The following is a 26,366-nucleotide window of genomic DNA, read 5'->3' on the forward strand; positions in this document are numbered from 1 at the left end:
TCAATATTCACTAAAAACAATTACCGAAAACAATATGTTCCTGTTCATAAATTCTTCAACTTCAACCACTTAAATTTTTTATTTCCATAGCTGCTCATATAGTGCTCTAGTCTCGACTCTTGATCCAATAGCTTAAAGATTTCATGGCCAACATCCACCTCCTCATCGTCATTGTTCACCGACAATACAGTATTATTGGAATTCATCTCATTCCCTCCGTTGATTAGTCTCGGCTGGCTCCCACTACCTCCATATGTTTGGTCATGTGTAAAGGACATTTTGTTGACAAAAGATCTTCCCAAAACAACATAGGATGAGTCCTGGGACTTGGTCACCATGTTTCAATAGGTCAATGCGATATTATGATAATCTACATAAATTTTATTGTGAGTAGCATATTTTAAATTATTTCCAATTTAATAACTTCAGTCTAAACATTTATGAGTTCAACATATTACAAATTTGATGCGGAATTCACTTTATTTGATTGAATGTGTAGAGTATTGTGTGAAATACAATTCAATAATGGTGTTAAAGGGCAATCTCATGCCAACAAAACTCCCCGCTTTGCGAGGGTCAGAGGAAGGGGAACGTCTATCATGCAGCCTTACCTTTACTTTACAAAAAGATTGTTTCCACGACTCGAACTGTGATATTTCGGTCACAAAGTAAATGAAAAATATGATGAACATGAGTTGCACTCAAATCTCGCATATAAGTTCATTCCATGAAAATTTATACAGAATCCAAATCAAATGGATAAAGAAGCATCATAAACACAACCGACCATCTTCATCAAATCAAATTATTAAGAGCAAAATACATAGAGGGAAACAAAAAAAAAATCAAAGTTGTTCAAGTCCTTCAGCAAATAGAGAAGCAAAAGCCTCCATAGAATGTTTTTTCAAAGCCAAACCAATCTCAACACCTCCTCCACCGTTCTTGCTATCTGAAAGAGAGATCGCTCCAGTCCTATCTATCGAAACGAATTCAATTGTCCTTGGTCTTCCCCATCCAAAATCAGCTGCATCATATAGCTCAAACCTATGTGAACCAGCAACAGAAAATATTCCATCAGTACTAGTCTCTGCATCGAACATGACTGGTATCCAAGTCTCCATCCCGTTCAAAACACCGTCAGTGTCCAACCTTTTTATAGCTGTACTAACCGCAGTTAAGACCACAAACAACCCATCTTCTCCCATCAGGTCGTCCGTTTCTGCAATTACACCTGGGGTGCAATGCAATTCCCAAAATATGTTGCCGGTAAAGGAGGGTCTAAGCGAGACCTGCAGTCCACGTTAAAGGCGAGAAGTACTTTCTTTGCTTTGATCTCCTTGGCCTTCACTAAGCAAACCCATGTATAGGCACACGTTAGCGAAAATGTTGACAAATGAAGCTGTACTGAATTACCAGCTTGTTGCTTCTCCTTTGCCATCATAGACATCGCTGATTGTCTTAGGGATTCTATTTTGGCACGTGTGATTTCGAAGCTACCTCGAATCAAGCTTCCTGCACCCGTAACCCCTAAAGACATTAAGGTTCTATTGTTGGAGCCGCTGTATCTTAACCAGTCCTTCGAGAGGATTGCTTGGAGCCCTGCCGGGTCTTTAATGGCCATTCTGTCATAACTTGGCAACAACGGCGAAGACAGTCCTTGTCCTCCATGTTTGCATATATGAGCCCATGATTTGATAAACATGGTTGAAGTCTTGCCGTCAAGGACAGCATGGTGCACGGCTGATCCAATGGAAAAACCACCGGTGGGAAAGGCGGTGATTTGCAATGCTAGCACTTCAGCTTGGTCATGAGACACCGCCAAGTGGGGTATAAGAGGATGGTATTCTTTGGCCTCAACGCTAAAGCTGTTGCTTGAAACTAGATGGTAAAAATCAGCATTAGACTCAGCTATTGTGAGCGAAACGGCGTTGCCCTTGACATAATTGATAATGGGAGGGGAGTCTTGAGGCCAGGTGAGATTTCCCGCTAGAGGTACAAAGTGTTGGAGGGTGACGGAGAGCGAGGTTTTGAGCTTCGGAAGTATGGAATCAAAGAAGAGTGATGTGTTGAATGAAGGTATTTCGAAGAAGAAAACGCGTTGAATTGGTGGAAACCTTAGCCACAAGATATCGAAGAAGGTTAGAGGAAGAGACTGATCATCCGGTGAGCTTGGATTTGGAGCTACCTTGCAAACCTCAACGACTTTGATTGAGCTTGGTTCTGCCATTGGAGATATGGAAGAAACTTTTGTGCAGAGCTAAGAGAGGAAACAAAAATAAATAACACAATTCCGTTAGCATTCAATCTGTGAAATTTTAGTTCCTATTATTCCTTGTGTAATTATATTTCTAGGTACTGGAAATGGAAAACTGAATTAAAAATGGAATTAAAGGTATTACCTTGAAAGCGTGGATTTTAAAGGTTTGGGGATGAACAGAGAGTAGGGATTTTCCCACCAACCAAACAGAAAACTGGAAAAGAAAGTTGAACAGAACACGAAAGCCAACTCGATCGATGTCGTTCGCCTCGGCTGGGTATGGTCATCCCTCACCCGTTCCCTTCAACCCTGGCAGAAAATCCTCCCATCTCTCTGCAGCGGCTATCCCGCAATCCCTGCGCCCATTCGGTCCCAAACCCTAGTGACAAAAGTGCCCTCAGAATTGTAACTAATGGCAGAAGCACAGCCCGCACACTGGCAGAAATGTAAATAACGCAAAACAGTAAATATCTCGAAACTTGTTTAGAGACAAAATTACCCTCCTAACTTTTAATAACTACCTTCCAACCCATCTCCCATGGCTTTGTTGTAAATAAACAAAACCGAGGGGCAAACATGCTTAGAATAGAAGATAATATAACGTGGTGCCACTTTTATACCACGTGAAGAGATTTTTCAATGTGATTTGTACACATAGTGGTATATCACGTGTTACCATATAAATGGTAGGACATGTATACTAAAAAATTAATAATTTAAAAAATAAAATTTCTCACAATTTCTATTAAAATACGTGATATACCACTTATGTTTCCGTCACAAAGAAAAATTTCTACTATCCATGGGGAAACGAAACAAACATAAAAAAAAAACTATCGGCGCAAGATTAACTAGCATTTTTGCTGATCACCATTTAGTGTGGTGTATAATCACCATCATATTTATTACCGTTAGATGAGTTTAAATTTTAAAATTCGTGTAGTTGATAAGCATAAATCTTACAATTCAAACTCATTTAACAATAATAAATATAATGGTGAGCATAGTACTGAATAATGGTGAGAAAAAATATACTCGAAAAAGAAGGATACACTTTTTCAGTCGACCAGTACATATGAAATGAGGTTTCAAACTTCAAAGGGTTTCAAGACCTTTAGCAAATAGAGAAGCAAAAGCCTCCATGGTCCACATGATGTTTTTCCATAACCAACGCAATGCCAACAGCGCCACCACCATTTTTGCCATCTGAAAAAGTGATTGCTCCAGTTCTGTTTTTCCGAACCACTTCGGTACTCCTCGAAATGACTTTGGTATCGCTGGAGATTATATATAGCGGGCTGCAACCATCAAGCTTCGATTGTTTTGTCGTCAGTTCATGTTTAGGAACTCGTTCAAGTAGATTGCTTCGAGTTGGAGACCGATCGGGTGTTGGATTAGGCTTCTGTCGTAAGATGGTTTGAGCTGATCCGGTAACGAAATACCATCAGATTGATGGACATGTTTGTATATGTGAGCCCATGATTTTAGAAACAAGAAGAGAGTCTTGACGTCAAGAGCTGCATGGTGCATCGATATTCCAATGGAAAAGCCGCCGCTGTTGGAAAAAAAAATGGTCATTTGAAACGCCATCACGGCGGCTTTTTCATAATACCGCCAGTTGGCCGGGTACAAAAGGATGGTATTCTTTGGGTTCGATTTTAAAGTCATTGCTTGAGAGGCGGCAAAAAATGGCATCAGATTCCGCTACTGAGAGCGAAAGGGTGTCGCCTTTGACGTGATTAAGGGTGGGTTGGGAGAGTTTTCGGGCCAAGTGATGTTTCCGGCAAGAGGTAGAAAATGTTGGAGAGTGATAGCTAGAGAGCGAGGTTTTGACTTTTGAGTTTTGGAATAATTGTTGAATGAAAAAAAAAAAAATTAAAGTGCCTGCAGGTGAAGAGCATGGCAATATTTCATAGAAGAAAAGGATGTGAAAGGGTGGAAACCTTATGCATTGGTGGTCGGAGTGGGTTAGCGCAAGAGACAACTCGTGAGGCGGCTGTGCGCGATTGATTTTGAATACTGCTGAAAATGTACCATTTTTGTAGAGTTCTACGTAAATTTCTCCCCTTGAGATTGTTGGTATTTTACAGTTTACTAACTCAATACCAAAATATGTGGGTGATAAGTTTACAAACTCTATCACACCTCTTTCACTTTGCACTCTCAAATAAAATTGGACAAAGAAAGAAATAGAGAAAGGAGGGAAGCAACAAGCTTTGGCTAAACACTTGGATTTTGATATATGAAAAGGTTTACAAACTATTGGAATAAGAAAGCTTACAAGCTTCTTCACAATTGGAAGTGGGATTTGGATGAGATGATTTACAATGCTTGAGAACTTGGGTATTTATAGGAAACCAAATGATTAAACTAAGATTATTTATTACAACACAAAACACATTAATTGCACCTAATAATTTTTATTCAACCATACCTAACATTGCCTAACTTTCAATGCCTAACTTTGACATTGATTTTCAACAATGGCTAGCACCAACTTGTTTTGAGTTGAATTTCCAACACACCTCCTCAAATCAAAACGCCTTCATTCCTAGCATTTCACGCAGTAGCCGGAATGTTTCAATTGGCAATGGCTTTGTGAAGATGTCTGCCACTTGTTCCTTGGTGTGACAGTAGACAAGTTCAATTGTCTTTTGCTTCACATGGTCCCTTAGAAAATGGAACCTGGTATCAATGTGCTTGCTCCTTCCATGTTGAACAGGATTCTTTGCAAGTTTGATTGCAGACACGTTATCTACGTGAATCACAGTCGATTCCACTTGTGGATGACACACTGACTTCAACAGATTTCTTAACCAAATTGCCTCACACACGGTTGAGGCTACAGCAACATACTCGGCTTCACATGATGACAAAGCAACAATTGATTGCTTCTTTGAAGTCCATGAGAAAGCTGTTGATCCTAGAAAAAACACATAGCCAGTTGTGCTTTTCCTTTCATCTTGGTCACCTCCCCAATCACTATCTGAATAACCAAATAATTTTGCATCTTCACCAAAATTATAAAATAGACCATAGTTTAGAGTACCTCTTATGTACCTCAAAATTCTCTTGGCGGCCAGCCAATGAGACTCCCTTGGTGTTTCCATGTATCGACTCACGAGTCCAACACCATAAACTATATCAGGTCTTGTGATTGTAAGGTACCTTAGGCTTCCAACGAGGCTTTTGTACACTGTTGAGTTTACAAACTCACCCTCTCCTCCTTTGGACAGCTTCAATCCAGTTGCGACTGGGGTATTGACAGTGTTGCACTTGTCCATATTGAACTTCTTCAATATGTCTCTCATGTACCTTTGTTGAGAGATGTAGATACCATCACTTTCTTGCTTCACTTCTATGCCAAGAAAGTATGACATTAATCCATTGTCAGTCATCTCGAACTCACTGAACATGGATTGCTTGAACTCATGGAACATTGCCTCATTGTTTCCTGTAAACAATAAATCATCTACATAGAGACAAATAATTAAGAACTCCCCTTTTTCACCATTCTTCATGTAAACTGAATGCTCGTATGGACATTTCTGAAATCCATTTTGGTGAAGGTAGTTGTCGATCCTTGAGTTCCAAGCTCGTGGTGCTTGCTTGAGGCCGTACAAAGCCTTCTTCAAACGATACACCTTATCTTCTTCTCCTTGTACTTGGAAGCCTTCCGGTTGTTCCACGTACACTTCTTCCTCAAGTACTCCATTAAGGAAGGCTGACTTGACATCTAGTTGATAAATTTTCCATTTATGATGTGCGGCAAGAGAGATTAGCAATCTTACCGTGTCAAGTCTCGCAACTGGAGCATAGACTTCATCATAGTCCACTCCATACTTCTGTTTGTAGCCCTTTGCTACAAGCCTTGCTTTGTATCGATCCACACTCCCATCTGCAGTGCGTTTGATCTTGTAAACCCACTTGACACCAATAGCCTTCTGATTTGGTGGGAGCTTTGTCAGCTCCCAAGTGTCATTCTTCTCGATGGCATGGATCTCTTCTTCCATGGCTTTCTTCCAACAATCTTCTTCCACAGCTTCATTGAATGAGAAAGGCTCGTGGTCTGCATACAAGCAGAAAAGGTTGGTTTCTTCTTCTTCTTCTTGTCCATAAATCTCTGTGAGACTCCTTAACCTCACTGGAGTTGAGGAGCTGCTTTCCTCACTAGATGTAGGACCACTCCTTGCAATTCTGTGCACTGGAGTTGTTGTGATTGTTTGAGCAGGCTGTTGCTCAATCGGTGGTACAACTTCTGGTTCTTCAAAATCAGTGGAGACGATCTTCTCTTTACTGACTTCTTTGTTGTTCCACGTCCATGTCTCTTCCTCACTGAAGATGACATCTCTACTAACCACTAGTTTGCCAGTTAGTGGGTTGTAGAGCTTGTATGCCTTGGACTCTTCACTATAGCCCACAAACACACACTTCTCACCTCTATCATCAAGTTTCCTCCTCTTGGCTTCTGGAACTTGAGCATATGCAACACACCCAAAAATTCTTAGGTGTGTAACATTCGGCTTGTATCCACTCCAAGCCTCTTGTGGTGTCATCCTCTTGACACTCTTTGTTGGACATCGATTCAACAAATAAATCGAACAAGCTACAGCTTCTGCCCATAACTCTTTTGGCAAATTCTTCTCCTTAAGCATGGACCTTGTCATGTCAAGGATGGTTCGATTCTTTCTTTCGGCTATCCCATTTTGCTGTGGGGTATAGGCAGCAGTAAGTTGATGCCTAATTCCTTGCTCCTTGCAGTATGCTTGGAAAGCATTGGAGGTGTACTCTCCACCTCTATCTGATCTCACAGCCACAAGCTTGTGGTTACTTTCTGCCTCTGTGAGTGCCTTGAACTCCTTGAAAATTTTTAGGGCAGCTGACTTCTCCTTGAGAAAATAGACCCAAGTCTTTGTACTGAAATCATCAATGAAGGTAATAAAATACCTATTACCTCCATAAGACATGGGATCCAATGGACCACATATATCTGTGTGCACCAACTGCAGTGGTGCCTTTGCTCTCCATGTATCACCAACAGGGAACGATAGTCGTGCTTGCTTGCCAAGCACACAACCTTCACATACTTGGCGTGTGGCTTCAATCTGGGGTAGACCACGAACCATTCCTCCACTTGACAGCAACTTTAGGCCATTGAAATTAAGATGGCCAAATCGAAGATGCCATTTCCATGACTCATCTTCCATTACACCGATGTTGCAGCTTCCAATCTTTGTGTTCAAATTCAACGGAAACATCCGGTTCTTTGACATTCGAACACGTGCAATAAGCTTTCTCCTTGCATTCCTGAGAGTGAGAAGCATGTTCTCCATATGTATAATGTACCCTTTCTGGAGCAGTTGACCAATGCTCAGAATGTTGCTCTTCATACCTGGTATGTAGTAGGTATCGGAGATGTATTCTTCTCTTCCATCCTTCTGGATGATCTTGATCTTCCCTTTGCCTTCAACTGGCAACTTTGAGGAGTCACCAAGACTTACAGATCCATAGGCCCCTTTTTTGAGTTCGGCAAAAAACTCCTTCTTTCCACACATGTGATTGCTTGCACCAGAGTCCAAATACCAAACATCTTGTTGGCTACTGGAATCATGGTGTGCTAGTAAGACTGTAAGTTCTTCATCAGTATTTCCACTTGATTCTGCCATGTTGACATGCTCACCATTTTTATGTGAACATTCATTGGCATAATGTCCATATTGCTTACAGTTGTGACACTGGATATGCGCCTTTCCTCGAGTAGATCTCCACTCCTGAGACTGACCTTGATTTTGTGCATAGCCTCGACCTCTTCCTCGGGCTCGTCCTCGGCTACGGTTGGATGAGCTCCCACGACGTGAGTTCCACTGCCCACGACCTTTATTTGGTTTGTCAATATTCAACTTTGACTCCAAAGCTTGCTCTAGCGTTGTGGGGCTTGCATTCTTCTGAATGCGTTGCTCGTGAACTAGGAGGGATCCTAGTAGCTCTTCTGCGCTCATCACCTCCAAATCCTTGGATTCCTCAATGGCAGTCACCACATGCTCAAACTTAGATGTGAGTGATCGGAGTATCTTCTCCACAACTCGTACTTCATCGAGTCTCTCGCCATTTCTCCTCATCTGATTTACTATCACAATGAGCCTTGAGTGATAGTCGGAGATGCTCTCCCCTTCATTCATATGAGCAGTTTCAAAATCTGCTCGAAGTGATTGTAACCTCACTTTCTTGACTCGATCTACTCCTTTGTAGATTGTACTGAGTGTATCCCATACTTGCTTGCTCGTTGTTGCTTCTGCAACCTTCTCGAACGTTGAATCTTCCAAACCCTGGTATAGAAGATACAGCGCCTTTTGGTCCTTCTTTCGTAAGTCCTTGAGAGTGTTCCTTTGATCCGCAGTATATACGGCTTCTTGCTCGGCAGTGGGTACAACATACCCACTACTGACAACTTCCCATAGCTCCTGTGATCCAAACAATGCTTTGAATTGGATGCACCATCTTTCATAATTTTCTTTCTTCAATGTGGGAACTTGGAGTTGCACTAAGTTGGACGCCATAACTGCTGCACCTGCCAGAATGGTATTCTGGCTCTGATACCAATTGTTGGTATTTTACAGTTTACTAACTCAATACCAAAATATGTGGGTGATAAGTTTACAAACTCTATCACACCTCTTTCACTTTGCACTCTCAAATAAAATTGGACAAAGAAAGAAATAGAGAAAGGAGGGAAGCAACAAGCTTTGGCTAAACACTTGGATTTTGATATATGAAAAGGTTTACAAACTATTGGAATAAGAAAGCTTACAAGCTTCTTCACAATTGGAAGTGGGATTTGGATGGGATGATTTACAATGCTTGAGAACTTGGGTATTTATAGGAAACCAAATGATTAAACTAAGATTATTTATTACAACACAAAACACATTAATTGCACCTAATAATTTTTATTCAACCATACCTAACATTGCCTAACTTTCAATGCCTAACTTTGACATTGATTTTCAACAATGGCTAGCACCAACTTGTTTTGAGTTGAATTTCCAACAGAGATGAGCCAGGTAGTGGTTGTGTAGCTACCCTGCAAACTTCAACGACTTTCACTGAGTTATTTGTTGAGATATAAGCTTGGTTGCAGATCAATCCCAGCTTAATCCTTCCGTTATTCTTCATTTGTTTTAGTTTTGAATGTATTTATTCTTAGTTGAAATCAAGGCCTAGGATTATAACGTTTTCAATGGTTAGATTTATACCAGCTGTTATAACTTAACAATTGTGTAGTGTAAGTGTGCACGTGACCTCCGACTTAAGGGCACATCCATAGAAGGCACACATAATAATATTATTATTTTTTTAAAGAAAGAATATTATCTACATTAAGAATAAGAGAAAGTGGGCAAAGCCTAATAATTTAGAGAATGATTAGGCGATATTAGTTTTTCGTCAACAATCGTGTCCCAAGTACCAACCCTTTCTAAAAGGAGAAATGACCGTTGCAGCTAGAACCCTCCCCCTTCCCCTTCCCACCCCCCCCCCCCCCCCACACCCCCCCCCCCCCCCCAACACCAAAACACCACATATTAGAAATTTGATGCGGAATTCACTTTATTTGATTGAATATGTAGAGTATTGTTTGAAATGCAATTCAATAATGGTGTTAAAAGGTGATCCTAAGCCAACAAGGTTCTCCGCTTTGCGAGGGTCAGAGGAGTAGGGAATGTCTATCGTGCAGCCTTACCTTTACTTTACAAAAAGACTATTTCCACGACTCAAACCATGACATTTCGGTCACAAAGTAAATGAAAAATATGATGAACATGAGTTGCACTCAAATCTCATATAAGTTCATTCCATGAAAATTTATACAGAATCCAAATCAAACAGATAAAGATGCATCATAAACACAACTGACCATCTTCCTCAGATCAAATTATTAAGAGCAAAATACATAGTTGGAAACAAAAAAAAATCAAAGTTGTTCAAGTCCTTTAGCAAATAGAGAAGCAAAAGCCTCCCTAGAATGTTTTTTCAAAGCCAAACCAATCTCAACACCTCCTCCACCGTTCTTGCTATCTGAAAGAGAGATCGCTCCAGTCCTATCTATCGAAACCAATTCAATCGTCATTGGTCTTCCCCATCCAAAATCAGCTGCATCATATAGCTCAAACCTATGCGAACCAGCAACAGAAAATATTCCATCAGTACTAGTCTGTGCATCGAACATGACTGGTATCCAAGTCTCCATCCCGTTCAAAACACTATCAGTGTACAACCTTTTTATAAGTGTACTAACCGCAGTTAAGGCCACGAACAACCCATCTTCTCCCATCAGGTCACCTGTTTCTGCAATTACACCATGGGGTGCAATGCAATTCCCAAAATATGTTGCCGGTAAAGGAGGGTCTAAGCGAGACCTGCAGTCCACGTTAAAGACGAGAAGTACTTTCTTTTCTTTGATCTCCTTAGCCTTCACTAAGCAAACCCATGTATAGGCACACGTTAGCGAAAATGTTGACAAATGAAGCTGTACTGAATGACCAGCTTGTTGCTTCTCCTTTGCCATCATAGACATCATAGACATCATAGACCTCACTTGGCCGCAAGAATCCCCCAAACCGACCCTTAATTATGTCGAAGGTGATGCAGTTTCACTCACAATAGCCGAGACTGATGCTGATTTCTACCGCCTTTCGAGCGACGATGACTTTCTTGAAGCCCAAGAATACCATCCTCTTGTCCTCCAACTGCCAGTTTCTCATGAAAAAGCCGCGGTCATGGCATTGCAAGTCACCATCTTTCCATACAAGGGCTTTTCCATTGGAACAACCATGCACCATGCAGTCCTCGACGGCAAGACTTCAACCACGTTTGTAAAATCATGGGCTCACATATGCAAACATACCGGAGAAGGAGAGGGACTAGTACATCTGTCCTCATCTGTTTCGCTACCGGATGAGCTGACACAATTTTATGACAGAAGGGTTATTCCTGACCCAGCTGGGCTCGGAACTCTCTTTGCAAACCAGTATCTAAACTTGGGTGGTCCCAACAACAGAAGCTTAAAGATTTGGGAGACTAAAATGCTGCCAGGCTCGATCCGAGGCACCTTCAAATTCACACGAAAAGATATCGAATCGCTGAGGCAATTGATGAGGACTAAAGTTGGAGAGAAAAAACAAGAAGATGCTCACGTGTCAACTTTCACTCTAGCATGTGCCTATACATGGGTTTGCATTGTCAAGGCGGAGGAAATAAAAGATGAGACAACGCGTATGGTCTTTAGCGCCGACTGCAGGCCTCGCCTAGACCCTCCTCTACCCACAAATTACTTCGGGAACTGCACAGCGGGATGTGTACCAGTTGTAGAAACAAAAAGGCTTTCTGGAGAAGACGGGCTGGTTGTGGCTGCAAATGCAATCCGCGAAGCTATAAGAAAGTTGGAGAAGGGGGTTTTGGATGGAGTGGAAAATTGGGTTTCGAAAGTGGTTACTGTGACTTCTGCGAGAATGCTTACCGTTGCCGGTTCAAATCGGTTTAGGGTTTATGATACCGACTTTGGATGGGGAAGACCAAAGAAGGTTGAGATTGTTACAATTGATAGAACAAGAGCTATCTCCTTTTCAGACCCCAAGAGTGACGCTGGGGTGGTTGATGTTGGATTGGTTTTGGAAAAACATCATATGGAGGTTTTTGCTTCTCTGTTTTATAAAGATCTCAAAAGAAATATTTGTGAGGAATTTAAAGCTCAAATGATTAAGAGTATTTATCTCTAAAGATCTTAGATTCGTTCTCCATTTCAAGTATTGCCGGTATCCAAAACCAAATAATAAAAAAACGGCTTCAAAACATTTGAAGCTTTATTCTTGAAGCTCCTCATCTATATATGCTATAGTAACAAAACTTTCATTTCCACTTTATGTTTGGGGAATAATAATTAGGAGTTATTTGGTCACTATGAAACCAGCATTGTAACTTCTCTAAAAATTTGGGTCACAATTTTTCAGTTTGGTAGTATGAATTTTTTATTTTATTTTCTATTGTCACACGATCGCATAATGAGAAATTTATTCATGTTATAATATATAGGCATGTTTAAAAAAATGAGATTACATTTATTGAGAAGAGGATCATCTCCAGATCCACTTTGTGGGAATCTTAGAGATCCCCACATCCTAGCCATTCATCATACATCGTGCGGTCAATTTTCATTAGATATTATTTGTGTTTAATTTTAAATAAAAAAATCAAATGATTTTCGAATGGAATCCAATTCTCATTTATTGACCATAAACTTACTACGTTAACCTTGTTAACACAAATTATTCTGCTCATAAAATAACATTCATATCAAATTATATCATATAAATTAGTAAGTACAACACCTAAGAATTTTTCAAAAATTACAGCTAACTATCAGTGAAATAGTTATTATCACAACTAACTTTCTGTGGAATTTTAAAATGCCACTAGTTAGCAGCCCAACTCTATAAATGAAACAATTGATGTACTTCTGATTGAATTCTGACTAAATTACTGTTCTTTTTCTTCAATGAGTGCCCATATTTGTTTTCTTGTATGGGTGGCTAAATTATCAATCTACTGACTAATGAATTACACCTGTGCCCTAAACTCGATTATATTTATATGTAGGGTTAGTAGTCCTATCTGAATTATGATCATCATCAAATAAAGTTCTTAATTTGATTTCAAATTCCAAGTCAATTGTCCAATGACCGATCCAAATAATATCACTACAAAAAAGGCCACTGCACACAAAAATATTATGTGTAGGATCCATCAATTGTAATTGTATTTTGTGGACAGCAAAGATTCTCTCTCACTTATTTGTATAAGTAAAGGTACAAAGTATGAGCAATAATTAACACGTAGAATTTTCCAAGCCCTTCTCCTCTCTGGCCGATCTCTCTCACTAAATTCACATTACAACACGTTATTAGCTCGCTTCCATTGCTGTGTTAAGAAACTGAAGAATTTTAGAGAAGGATCTTCTACTACTAATAACATTCAAAGGCTTTCATCGTTTCCATCCAATCCAGATTTTTCTAAAACACGAAATCGATTTTTTAGAGGTCCTCATCTCATGAAAACATCAACCACGATGCATGTACCCAATTTTTTTTTTATTGTTTTATATGTTGCCTATTTTGTAATAGTCAGCAGATCAATAATTTAGCCACTCATTCAAGGAAAAAAATATAAATGTGGGAACCCATTCAAGAAAAAGAATGGAGACATTGTTAGATATTGATCTTTAAGTTAGATTCTCACATCATATGTTTCATTTATAAAGTTGGGCTGCTAACTAGTAATATTATAAAATTTCATACATAATATATAACAACGTTATTGGGAATTGAGAATGAACGATCTATAGAGATAAATGCTCTTAATCATTTGAGTTACAAGTACTTAGCAAATTTGTCTTATTAAGACCTTTATTAAACAAAAAAGCAAAAATCTCCATATGATGTTTTTCCAAAACCAATCCAACATCAACAACTCCAGAATCACTCTTGGGGTCTGAAAAGGAGATAGCTCTGTTTCTATCAATGGAAACGATCTCAAACTTCTTTGGTCTTCCCCATCCAAAGTCAGTAATCAGTATCATAAACCCTAAAACGATGTGAACCGGCAATGCTTAGCATTCTCCCAGAAGTCACAGTAACCACTCTCGAAACCCAATTTTCCGCTCCATCCAAAGCCCCCTTCTCCAACTTTCTTACACGGATTGCATTTGCCGCCACAACTAGCCTATCTTCTCCAAAAAGCCCTTTTGTTTCTACAACTGGTACACATCCCGCTATGCAGTTCCCGAAGTAATTTGTGGGTCGAGGAGGGTCTAGGCGCGAGGAGAGATTTTTCAGTGTGACCGGTACACGGGATGATACACCACGTGTCATTATACAAATAGTAAGATATGTGTGCTAAAAAGTTAATAACTTAAAAAATAAAAATTTTCACCATTCTTATTAAAATACATGGTGTACCACTTATGTTCCCTCCACCTTGACAATGCAAACCCATGTATGCTAGAGTGAAAGTTGACACATGAACATCTTGTAGGTTCTTCTCTCCAAGTTTAGTCCTCATCAATTGCCTTGTTCATGTGTCAACTTTTATTGTAATTACCTTGTTCTTTTGTAAGTACTTTGTGTGATTTTAATCCTCTTTTTTTCAGTACTAAAAATCTTATCTAGCAATTGGTCGGTAACAAAATATCATCAGATTGACGAACATGTTTGCATTCCCGTGATTTTAGAAACAAGAAGTGATTCTTGACATCAACAGCTGCATGATACATCGATATTCCCATGGAAAAAAGCCGCCTTTGTTGCAAAAAAAAAGGGGTAATTTGAAACGGCCATCACAGCGGCTTTTCGTGAATACTGTGCCAGTAGGGTACAAAAGGCGATGGAAGGATGGTCTAAGTAGGTTAGCTGAAGATTAATAGAGATATCGACTTGTGTATCTTTATTAAAGAGATGACATAAATAAATAATAAGAATAACATATTTAAAAAAATTAATAATTTATGACAATATTTCATATATATATATATATTTTTTTTTTCTGTTATGATAAAAAAAAGAGTAGTCAGTAGATTAATAATTTAGTCACCCATTCGAGAAAAGGAAATATGGGCATCCATTCAAGAAAAGAATAGTAATTCTATAAAGGGATACTTTGAATGCGGTCCCTAATCCTTAACATTCTTTAATTAAAAATTTAATAGTATTCAAAGTTTGATCAAGGTCCCTTCACTTTGTACACCTCATTATGTTACTATTAATATTTATATTTTAATAGTTTTGACATTAATTGTTTGATATTTTATGAGATTTATAATCCTATAAATTTAAAATCCCTCGTTATAATACTATTAGAAACGGTTACAATAAAAAAATTCAAACATTTTGATTGAATAAATGGATAAAAACTATGTAAAAATAAGAAATAATAAATGGCAAAAGAATGTATCCATAGTGTTAAAAAATTGGTACATTTCACATATAACAAAGTGGTACATTAATAAAGAAGAATGGGTACATTGAAAATAAATTAGGGTACAAATAAAAGATTAAAAATTATGAGTACAAATGAATTGTTAAAAATATAGGCGCTAAAAGAAATTAATACATGGGTACAAAATAAAACTAAAAAGAAAATACTATAAATTACAAAAAAAATGTTGCAAATTAAAAGCGGGTACAAACTAAAAATATAAATATATAATACAAAGTTTAGGCATAAAACATAAATATACCATATGTAATTTTTCTATCATTGATTAAATATACAATGTCACGTGACGGTATACACATAGGTACAAACACAAATAAAACTTTAAAAAATATGGGCACAAAAAGAAACTAATATATGGGTACAAATTAAAAATGAAAAGAAAATTGGTACAAATTAAAAAATATTTACAAATTAAAAATAGGTACAAACTAAAAATAAAAATATATGATAAAAAATTTAGCCATAAATATAAATATACTAATTGTAACATTTTTAACACTAAAGGAATATATTTAAAAATAAAAATATTTTATTATTCAAATAATTAATGATGTTATTAATACCCAAAGACTTTGATCAAAAGTTCAAAATGAATAGGATTTTAATCAATGGAGTAAGAAAAAGAAAGATGTAAACCTAATTTTCCTTTCTATAAAAGTACATCATATGGTTCAATTATAAAGTTGGGCTCCAAACTATTGGCATTATAAAATTCCATAGAAAGTTAGTTGTGCTAATAACTATTTCAGTAAAAGTTAGATGTGAACTTGTAATTCATGAAAAATTCTTGGGTGTTGTAATTATTAATTCATATGATATAATTTGATATGATTGTTATTTTATTGACAGAATAATTTGTATTAAAGAGATTGGCGTAGCTTTAAAATGCCTATATATTATGACATAAAGAAATTCGTCTCTTATGCGGTCGTGCGACAATAAAAAAATAAAAAACTTCATACTACCAAACTGAAAAATTGTGATTCAAATTTTGATAGAAGCTACAATGTTGGTTTCATATTGACCAAATAGCTCCTAATTATTATTCCCCAAAACATAAAGTGGAAATGAAAGTTTTGTTACTAGCATATATAGATGAGGAGCTTCAACAGTAAAGCTTCAAATGTTTTGAAGCCGTTTTTTTTAATTTGGTTTTGGATATCGGCAATACTGGGTATGGAGAACAAATCTGAGATCTCTAGAAATAAATATTCTTAATCATTTGAGTTATAAGTTCTTAATAAATATTTCTTTTAAGACCTTTATAAAACAGAGAAGCAAAAACCTCCATATGATGTTTTTCCAAAACCAATCCAGCATCAACAACCCCAGCCTCACTCTTGGGGTCTGAAAAGGAGATAGCTTTGTTTCTATCAATGGAAACAATCTCAACCTTCTTTGGTCTTCCCCATCCAAAGTCGGTATCATAAACCCTAAACCGATGTGAGCCGGCAACACTTAGCATTCTCCCAGAAGTCACAGTAACCACTCTCGAAACCCAATTTTCCGCTCCATCCAAAACCCCCTTCTCCAACTTTCTTATAGCTTCACGGATTGCATATACCGCCACAACCAGCCCGTCTTCTCCAAAAAGCCCTTTTGTTTCTACAACTGGTACACATCCCGCTGTGCAGTTCCCGAAGTAATTTCTGGGTAGAGGAGGGTCTAGGCGAGGCCTGCAGTCGGCCATAAAGACCATACGCGTTGTCTCACCTTTTATTTCCTCCGCCTTGACAATGCAAACCCATGTATAGGCACATGCTAGAGTGAAAGTTGACACATGAACATCTTCTTGTTTCTTCTCTCTAGCATTGGTCCTCATCAGTTGCCTCAGCGATTCGATATCTTTTCGTGTGAATTTGAAGGTGCCTCGGATCAAGCCTGGCGGCACCTTCGTTTCCCAAATCTTTAAGCTTCTGTTATTGGGACCACCCAAGTTTAGATACTGGTTTACAAAGAGAGTTCCGAGCTCAGCTGGGTCAGGAATAACCCTTCTGTCATAAAATTGTGTCAGCTCATCCGGTAACAAAACAGATGAGGACAGATGTACTAGTCCCTCTCCTTCTCCGATATGTTTGCATATGTGAGCCCATGATTTTACAAACGTGGTTGAAGTTTTGCCGTCGAGAACTGCATGGTGCATGGTTGTTCCAATGGAAAAGCCCTTGTTTGGAAAGATGGTGACTTGCAATCCCATGATCGCGGCTTTTTCATGAGAAACTGGCAGTTGGGGAACAAGAGGATGGTATTCTTGGGCTTCAAGAAAGTCATCGTCACTCGAAAGACGGTAGAAATCAGCATCAGTCTCTGCTATTGTGAGTGAAACTGCATCGCCTTCGACATAATTAAGGGTCGGTTTGGGGGATTCTTGCGGCCAAGTGAGGTTTCCTGCCAGAGGTAGAAAGTGTTGTAGGGTTATAGAGAGTGAGATTTTGAGTTTGGAGAAGAGAAGTTTGGTATCAAAGGAAGTACAAATTTGGTAGAAGTAAAGGCGCTGGACCGGTTGGAACCTTAACCAACGTATGTCAAAGAAGGTAAGAGGAAGGGAGGTCGGCGAGGCGGTTGAATCTGGCGAGGTTGGATGAGGAGCCACCCTGCAAGCTTCAACTACTTTCACTGAATTTGTGTATGCCATTGGCAATTGGAGACCTAGAAGGTTGTAGCTTGAGCTGTTGAGAATCTTGTGTTTCTTTTGCCCCTTTTTATTGTTAATTAGTACTTGGTAGTGGAGTGATGTCTCGTTGATTGTTGTGTCGTTATCAAGTTTCTTTAATCGGGGACCACCAACTTTCGGATTTGGATTCTCGCCGGAACTTCTTCTTGGGATCCTAAGGATTTGGATCGTTGATCAAAAATCGTATAATCATAATTTTTTCAATTTTTATATTTTCACGTAAAACGAGACTACTTTACTTTTAAAAATATATAAAACATTTAATTGTAGCCGCACGATTTTTTATCAACGGTCCACATGCGTTGATCCCTAGGATCCACAATTTTTTCATTTTTTATATTTTCACGCAAAACGAAATTACTTTACTTTTAAAAATATAAAAAGTATTTAATTGTGGTCGCACGATTTTTGATTAACGGTCCATGTGTGTTGATCCCTAGGATCCCCAAGGAGGGGATCCGGCAAGGATCCAAATCCCAATCTTTCGTCGGGGACCAAGCTTAGCAAACCTTTACCGAATAAAATCAACTACCGTTCAATTTATTAATTAACCTTCATTTGAATATCACTTCTACAAAAAATGATTTAAACTGGAGATTGTTTAATCATCCAAACATATCAAATAAATGTTCGGTTAAGGATGAATATGTTACTTGGTACCTACACTATCAATTTATTCAATACATTTGAATCACTAAATGATTTATAATTAAAATGATTTTTTGTATGAGTGATCTTCAAATGAAGATTACAAAGTTAAATGGCTCTGACTTTGAAATTTGTACTATCAAAATACGTTATTCGCAAGGGGGAATGAGCTCATCCCAAAAGAGAATGCAATTATAATCTAATATTTAATTAAAAAAGGAAAAAATAAAGAAGATTTTTCCCGGTTCTATTGATCTTTGCAATCATAAGGTTTTTTCTGCTTATTGATCTTTGCAATCATAAGGTTTTTTCTGCTTATTGATCTTTGCAATCATAAGGTTTTTTATGCGCTCCACTTGCTTGAAGTCTAATTATTGCTTTGTAATTAGTTTGCAATGACCATTTTGGAGCTGATCTCTTCAAGCAATATATATATAGGGAAGTGTTATTAACAATCCAAAAATCTTATTTTACACTCCTCCCAAGTGTATTTTTCTTTCTAAATATAGAAAGTTTGGAGTGTAGAATGAGATTTTTGGAGTGCTAATAACAATTTCACATATATATATATATACTGTCATTTCTTCAATAATATCATACTAATTTAGAAAAATAAAATTTGTAACAATCTTAAGACACGCTGCTAACTTTGTAATGTAGCACTTCAAATCATAAGCGTTTAGTGTGCCCAAGATGCTATATTGAAATCATGCTCATTTAATCTCTATGTATGCAAGACTCACTAATGCTAGGAATGAACTGATCGGATTTGTTGAATGATTTCTTGAATGGGACGTACACTTCATGGAGGTTGTGACTTTATAGGAGCAAAAGAAAGGTTTTTTGACTCTTCATAAATAGAAGGGTAAATTACACTTTCATACCTCAGGTTTGAGGTTTATTTCAATTCTTTACAATATCTTCAAAACATTTCACTTTCATACCTTAAGTACTATTTTATTTCAAAATAATATCTCCGTTACATTTTCCATCCATCGATCCGTTAAATGCTAACGTGGCTGCCACATATATGTCACGTGGCTGCCAAATCTTAGCCATATGGCAAAAAAATAATTTTTTAATTTTTTTAAAAACCTAAATCTTCTAAATAAAATAAAAATAAATAAATAAATAACTGAAATAAACACCCCATCAACCCCCCAAACCAAAACCTAGAAACCCAATAACCCCCCCCCCCAACACCCGCGTGACCCTATCCCTGGTCAAAAAGTTGGCGGTTTTGAACAGCATCTCGTGCACATCCACGGTTCCTTTCGGTGCAGTTCCGACGGCGACGAGCATCGTCACTAGAATGTGGTTGCGCCAATATGCGATCCTTCCCATCTTCAATCAATTCCACCATGGTTGCGCCAGCGGCTTGGCCAGATCTTTCTACTTCACCATCTCGAACCCGACCTTCCTCGCCGTCTCCGCAATATCCATATAGCTCTTGAGTCCCGACAGGGCGTCCCTTCTCTCGCACCCCCCTAACCAGCGACCTTCCCTCCCTCCGCACCCACCTTCACACCAACCCTCTTCCCTTCTCTACACACTCCCCCCCCCCCCCCCGCCCACACTTCCCCCCCTACTTCTTAAATCCACACCCATTCCATGAACACGGCGATGGCGAGACAGGATCTAGTTTTTGTTTTTTTCTAGGTTGCATGTAAGGGGTTGGGGGTTGGGGGAAGAAGATGAAGATAGGGGAGAAGATAAGGTAAGATTTTTTTTAGGGGGGGGGGGAGACGAGCTGAAGGGTTTATTTATTTTTTATTTTTTTCTAGGTTGCAAGGAAGAAGATGAAGATGGGGAGATGGGTTTGGGGGTTGTGGGGAGAAAAAAGGAGGTTGGAGGTAGGGGGTAGGGGGTCAGGGGAAGAAAATGAAGATGGGGGAGAAAAGATGGGAAGAGGGGGGGGGAAGACGAACTGAAGGGGTTTTTTTTTTTTTTTTTCCTGGGTTGCAGGGAAGAAGATGAAGATGGGGAGATAGGTTTGGGGGTTGCGGGGAGAAGAGAGGAGGATGAGGGGGATAAGGTTTCAGTTTTTTTTTTTTCTTTTCTTTGGGTTGCAGGTAAGGGGTTGGAGGAAGAAGATGAAGATAGGGGAGAAGCGAGGGGAAGATAAGGGGGGGGGGGAAGACGAACTAAAGGGGTTTTTTTATTTTATTTATTTATAATATTTAGAAGATTTAGGTTTATTTAAAAAATTATTATTATTATTTTTTTGCCATATGGCAGACATTTGGCAGCCACGTGGCATATATGTGGCAGCCACGTCAGCATTTAACGGATCAATGGATGAAAAATGTAACGAAGGTATTATTTTGAAATAAAATAGTACTTAAGGTATGAAAGTGAAATGTTTTGAAGATGTTGTAAGGAATTGAAATAGACCCCAAACCTGAGGTATGAAAGTGTAATTTACCCTAAATAGAAATTGAAGTGACGGCTTTACGTCTTTTCTTAAAGAAAGATAGAATTGCATACCTTCGAATGGGAAATGGATCATTTCCGGTTCATTTCTACTAAATTCATCAAATCAATTAAATTTACCCAATCAATTAATTCAGATATTTAAAATTTGATCCAACGGTTAAAGTTATTATAACTTTTAAAAAAGTTCCCTGCCATTGGATCAAATTTCCAGGACTCAAATTCATTGATTATGTGGATTTGATGGAAACGATCCGGAGAGGATCCCTTTCCAAATAAAAAAGCAAGCATTGTACCATTTCGCTTTTAATCGAAAAGTCACTGTTGTTCATAAAAAATAAGGAAAACTAATGAAAAAAACTTAAAAACTTTTAATAATAAGAACAAAATAAATGGTAAAATGAATAGTACCATGATTGACTTTTTAGTTTTAAAATGTAGTTTTTCGTTAAAATAAACAGTACTGAGAGTTTTTTATTAAAGTTCCCTTCTATACTACCCATATACTCCTAGCTTTTAATCATTTCAATTTTAATTTTTTTTTTTCAATACTTTGTAAACAAAAATTTTAATGGTTAAAATAACTACAGTATCCCATACCTGAAATACCCTAAAAAAATCTTCAAACGACACCATTTTCGTTAAAATTAAACTTTTCAACAGTAGCTAGCCTGAATAGAACACATTAAAACAATGTAACAACTATGATTTTAGAAGTTGCATACCTTATTACATAAGGCAATGACAATAACATGGCTTCAGATGTTTGCAAGACCATTAGCAAACAGATTAGAAAAGGTTTCCATATGTTGTTTTTTCAAAACCAGCCCAACCTCAACGCCTCCACCACCATCCTCGGATTCTGAGAGAGACATCGCTCCAGTCTTTTCTATAGAAACGACCTCTACCTTCTTTGGTCTTCCCCATCCAAAGTCAGTCCCATAAATTCCAAATCGAGGCGATCCAGCAATAGAGAGTAAACTCTCATGATCTATACTCGTTGAGTATAGTAAAGGAAGCAAATTCTCTAATCCACCCAAAACTCCGTCCGTGTCCAAACGTTTTATAGCTTCACTAATTGCATTGACTGCCACAGTCAGACCATCTTTGTTTCAGCAACGGCTCCGCTGAATGATAAGCAGTTGCCGAAATAAGTGGTGGGTACAGATGGGTCTAAACGCGACCTACAGTCCACAGTAAAGGCCATCAGAACTGCAGCCTTATGATCGCCTTGTATTTCTTTTGCCTTGATTAAGCAAATCCATACATACGCACATGTGACACAAAACGTGGACAAATATTGAACCGATTGATGACCATGTTGTTGTTGTTTCTTCTCTTTCACCGATTGCCTTAGTGCTTCTATTTTTTCCCGAGTGAATACAAACGTTCCTCGAATTGTGTCTTCTGCTGGAGCTTTAAAATGATCGAAGAACATCAAGCTTCTATTGAAGGGCCGGTCTGAATCCATGTTTAGCAATTGGTTCAAGAAAATTGGTTCGAGCCCGGCGGTGTCTTGGACGACGCTTCTGTCGTATAATGGTTTGAGCTGGTCACGTAACAAATTGGAATTTTCGTGTTTGCATATGTGAGCCCATAATTTTACAAACATGGTTGAAGTCGAGCCGTCTAGGATTACATGGTGCATAGATGTTCCAATACAAAAGCCACGGTTAGGAAATATGGCGGCGGCTCGTTCGTGAGACACGGCAAGCTGGGGTGTAAGAGGGTGGTATTCTTCGGCTTTGATGTTGAAGTTGTTGCTTGAAACTAGATGGCAGAAATCAGCATCAGACTCAGCTATCGTGAGCAAAACGGTGTCGCCTTGGACATAACTAAGAATAGGTTTAGGGGAGTTTTGGGGCCATATGACGTTTCCGGCTAGAGGTAGAAAGTGTCGGAGGGCGATAGAGAGTGAGGCTCTGAGTTTTGGGTTAGTACTGAATCGGAGAAGTGTTGGAAGAATTATGGTTGATTTCATAGAAGAAATGGCGTTGGACGGGTGAAAATCTTAGCCAGAGCAAGTCAAAGAAGGTTAGAGGAAGGGACTCAGGTGGTGGTGGTGGTGTGGCTGAGTCAGCTAGTGAGCGTGGTTGTGGAGCAACCTTGCAAACCTCAACAACTTTCACAGAGTTTGGGTGTGCCATCGGAGAAGAGTTTAGGGTGTGCAAACCTCGTCAACTTGTGATCAGTTTTTAGGGTGGCGACTTGTGTCGTTTAACTGAAATGATTTAGAAACAGTGTGTCGAGGAAATAAACAAAAGATTTAGCTTGGATTTGGGGCTACCTTGCAAACCTCAGCTTCTTTGATTGAGCTTGGTTCTGCCATTGGAGAAATGGAAGAAGCTTTAGTGCAGAGCCAGGTGGAAACAGAATAAAATAATACAACACCGCTGACATTCAATCGGGGAAAAGTTAGTTGTGTCATTCAATTAAATCGTTGTCGTTATAAATATGAGAAAGGGAATTCGAATTTAGTGACGAGAGAGAAGATGAAAGCGTGTCGATAGGATAGTGTCCTTTGACAGAGACGAAAGTATGATTTCAATGACTTATAAATAAGATTACATGTGAATATATATATATATATATATATATATATATATATATATAAAATAAAGGCTCAACACACTCTTGAACTCACCCTAATCAACTAATAACAAATTCTAACTAATCTGAAAATATACAACAAAAAAGGGTAATCTAATTAGTTTTTATTTACAACCGAATATTAACTAAAATTTCCCTTAATAAAACATACCGTTCTAGCCAATTAGACTAAACTCAAATCTTCGTAATGTATGTGTATATATTATACGTAAAAAACATTAACTCTTTCAATTGTTCTTTTCATTTTAGAGGTTGAATCGTCAATATCTTCACCAATCGCATTTACAGCCCCACAGCCAACCCAACCTCTCCCGTACAATCCATTTCATTCTGTAACTCGTCAGTGACGTCCACGCTAAAGAAATGTCCCAAGCAATGGCGACAGTCCACTAAAAGAACCACCAAGGATTTTGGCCCCTTTTTATTGGGTAGTGATGTTCACACCCCTGTTTTTATTTCTTATATATTTTTCTTAATTTTCGACTATCAAATTGAATGAATTGAAGAAAATCAATAGTAAAAAAATTAACAAAAATATGTAAAAGATAAAAATGAATGTGTGAAAAGCATTATCCAATTTTATTTCATCTCCTTCTTTTGCTCATGAACTAGGCAAGGACGTATCCCTGTTACACAACTTTCACATGTGAACGTGTTGACGATGGGCGAGTCCCACGTCGGATAAATACACCAATAATTTAAAGTTTAAATGTCAGTGGAGATGGGTTTTACCTGCACCATATATTGGAGATGGAGATAAGCGTAAGTGCGGAATGCAATGACTATGCATCTAAACATACAGCTTTTAAGGGAATGAATGTCAAATTCTTTTTTTTTTTAAAAAGAGAGTAGTTGTGGGGCCAACACATATTGAATTTTAACAATTCAAATCATCTACTTTTTAAGTTACAACTCACAAATCATTCTTGTAAAATATTAACTAAATTGAAAATATTTGAGGCATCTAATTGAGTTAAAAAAAAAAAAATTTGCGAACACTATGTTGTAAAAAATATTGAAATTTCATCGTAACAATTAAATAAGCAAATGATTTTAAATCAAATTGAATTGTTGGAGGGAAGATCTATGAATCAAGACTTACAAATTACATAGTTCAAATCGTTGAAGTTCCATGTGGAGCAACCCATTTATTTCTATCTTGAGTGGATGATCTATGAATAGAGTTAAAATGCTTCGACCCTTGGATTTTGAGTGATTAAAGAACAAAGTGACCGTATCACCCTCACATGTTGTGCACATGTTTTCATTTAACAGAAATTTGGAAGGAATAGATGAAAAACTAACAGCAAACGGGAAATCGGCCAAAAAATTAAAAAATTTGGGGGGAAAGTCGAAATCTAAGTGAAAGTTCCGAGAAAAAAAATCGACAATTTACACAAAATAAAAAATATATAAATGTGGGCACCCATTCAAGAGCAAAGGATAGAAATGTGGTCAGAATTCGATCAAAAGTACATCATGGGTTTCATTTATAAGGAGTAAGTTACCTCCCCTCCTATTCTCATCCTCTTCTCTCCCCTCCTCTCACACTTTGCTTTTTGTCTTATTGTCTTTATAAAAAAATCAATATAAGATGTTGACGTAGTTTAACCGTAACCGTTTAAGTAGAAAGGGAGAAAATGAAAGAGAAATTAGAAGGGGAGATAATCCTCCTCCCATTTATAAAGCTGGGCTGCTAACTAGTGGCATTACAAAATTCCCTAGATCTAGCTATATCTAAATTTTATAAAAAAAAAAAAAAGTCAAATTCAAACTCCAACAGGATCCTCTTCGGATTCTTTTGGTGAAGATTTTAGGAATTCGTGAATCGTGTTTAGTCATCATACATCTTACGGTTAGTTTTTGTCAAATACTGTTTGTATTTAATTTTAAATAAAAATATTTAAAATGTTTTCTAACCACACGATGTATAATGAATGAACACGATTCACAAATTCCCAGAATCCTCACAAAGAGTATCCGAATTCATTCAAACTATATCTAAACTTTATAACAGTCAAATTCATACATACATCATAAATATGTTTCATTTATAAATGAATTTGAAATGACAATAACTACTTCATCAAAATAGTTGTGAACCTTTTTTTTTTGTCAAACGATAAATTTTGTTAGATTATATGTTAGATTAGAGTTCAAATTAAAGAAAGTTGGAGTTCCATCATAAAACCAAGTATCAATATGGGAAGTATCCCAACCTCTTATAAACCCATGCAAAATATCTCCTCCCATCAATATGAGACTCATTATCAACACGCCCCCTCACGTGTGGCAAATTTTCTAACCTAACACGTGGACAACACGACATGGTGACGTGGAGCACATATGGTTGTTTGGCTTCACATGTGGGACGAAATGCTCTGATACCATAAAGAAAATTGGGGCTCTACCATAAAACCAATTGGCAATATGGAGAGTAGCCCAACCTCATATAAGCCCATGCAAGGTCCCTCCTCCCATCAATGTAAGACTTATTTTCAACACGAACCCACACCGTCATGTAAGGACTCAACACATTTTTATCACTGTGGTAAAAGTAACTACAATATTTATAATCCGAAATACCTTAAAAATTCTCCAAATGACACTATTTCGGTTAAAATTAAACTTTTCAACAGTAGCTAGCCTGAACGGGACACATACTAAAACAATGTAACAACTAACAACTATGATTTTAGA

General features: G+C 37.9%; 3 protein-coding genes and 2 pseudogenes across 3 annotated transcripts; 1 reads left to right on the forward strand and 4 right to left on the reverse strand.

Moving 5' to 3' along the window:
• Nucleotides 1–695: 695 nt before the first annotated feature.
• On the reverse strand, nt 696–2,646 carry LOC137739599 (phenolic glucoside malonyltransferase 1-like; annotated as a pseudogene).
• A 7,580-nt stretch (nt 2,647–10,226) lies between these two features.
• Nucleotides 10,227–10,838, reverse strand: LOC137739376 (phenolic glucoside malonyltransferase 2-like). The gene has a single exon (XM_068478944.1). It carries the CDS (start codon nt 10,836–10,838, stop codon nt 10,227–10,229), a length of 612 nt encoding a protein of 203 aa, XP_068335045.1.
• A 193-nt stretch (nt 10,839–11,031) lies between these two features.
• LOC137739379 (phenolic glucoside malonyltransferase 1-like) lies at nt 11,032–12,030 on the forward strand. Its single transcript, XM_068478947.1, has one exon. The coding sequence runs from the start codon at nt 11,032–11,034 to the stop codon at nt 12,028–12,030; it is 999 nt and encodes a 332-aa protein (XP_068335048.1).
• A 4,439-nt stretch (nt 12,031–16,469) lies between these two features.
• LOC137739600 (phenolic glucoside malonyltransferase 1-like) lies at nt 16,470–17,936 on the reverse strand. The gene has a single exon (XM_068479223.1). The coding sequence runs from the start codon at nt 17,934–17,936 to the stop codon at nt 16,539–16,541; it is 1,398 nt and encodes a 465-aa protein (XP_068335324.1). The 3' UTR covers nt 16,470–16,538.
• A 3,876-nt stretch (nt 17,937–21,812) lies between these two features.
• Nucleotides 21,813–23,400, reverse strand: LOC137738714 (phenolic glucoside malonyltransferase 2-like; annotated as a pseudogene).
• Nucleotides 23,401–26,366: the final 2,966 nt, after the last annotated feature.

The sequence above is a fragment of the Pyrus communis genome, chromosome 7, assembly GCF_963583255.1.
Source record: "Pyrus communis chromosome 7, drPyrComm1.1, whole genome shotgun sequence".
Lineage (NCBI taxonomy): Eukaryota > Viridiplantae > Streptophyta > Magnoliopsida > Rosales > Rosaceae > Pyrus > Pyrus communis.

Excerpts from the sequence above, each read along its gene's own strand:
- LOC137739376 (XM_068478944.1), bottom strand. The coding sequence starts at position 10,838 with ATGTCTATGATGTCTATGATGGCAAAGGAGAAGCAACAAGCTGGTCAT.
- LOC137739379 (XM_068478947.1), top strand. The coding sequence starts at position 11,032 with ATGGCATTGCAAGTCACCATCTTTCCATACAAGGGCTTTTCCATTGGA.
- LOC137739600 (XM_068479223.1), bottom strand. The coding sequence starts at position 17,936 with ATGGCATACACAAATTCAGTGAAAGTAGTTGAAGCTTGCAGGGTGGCT.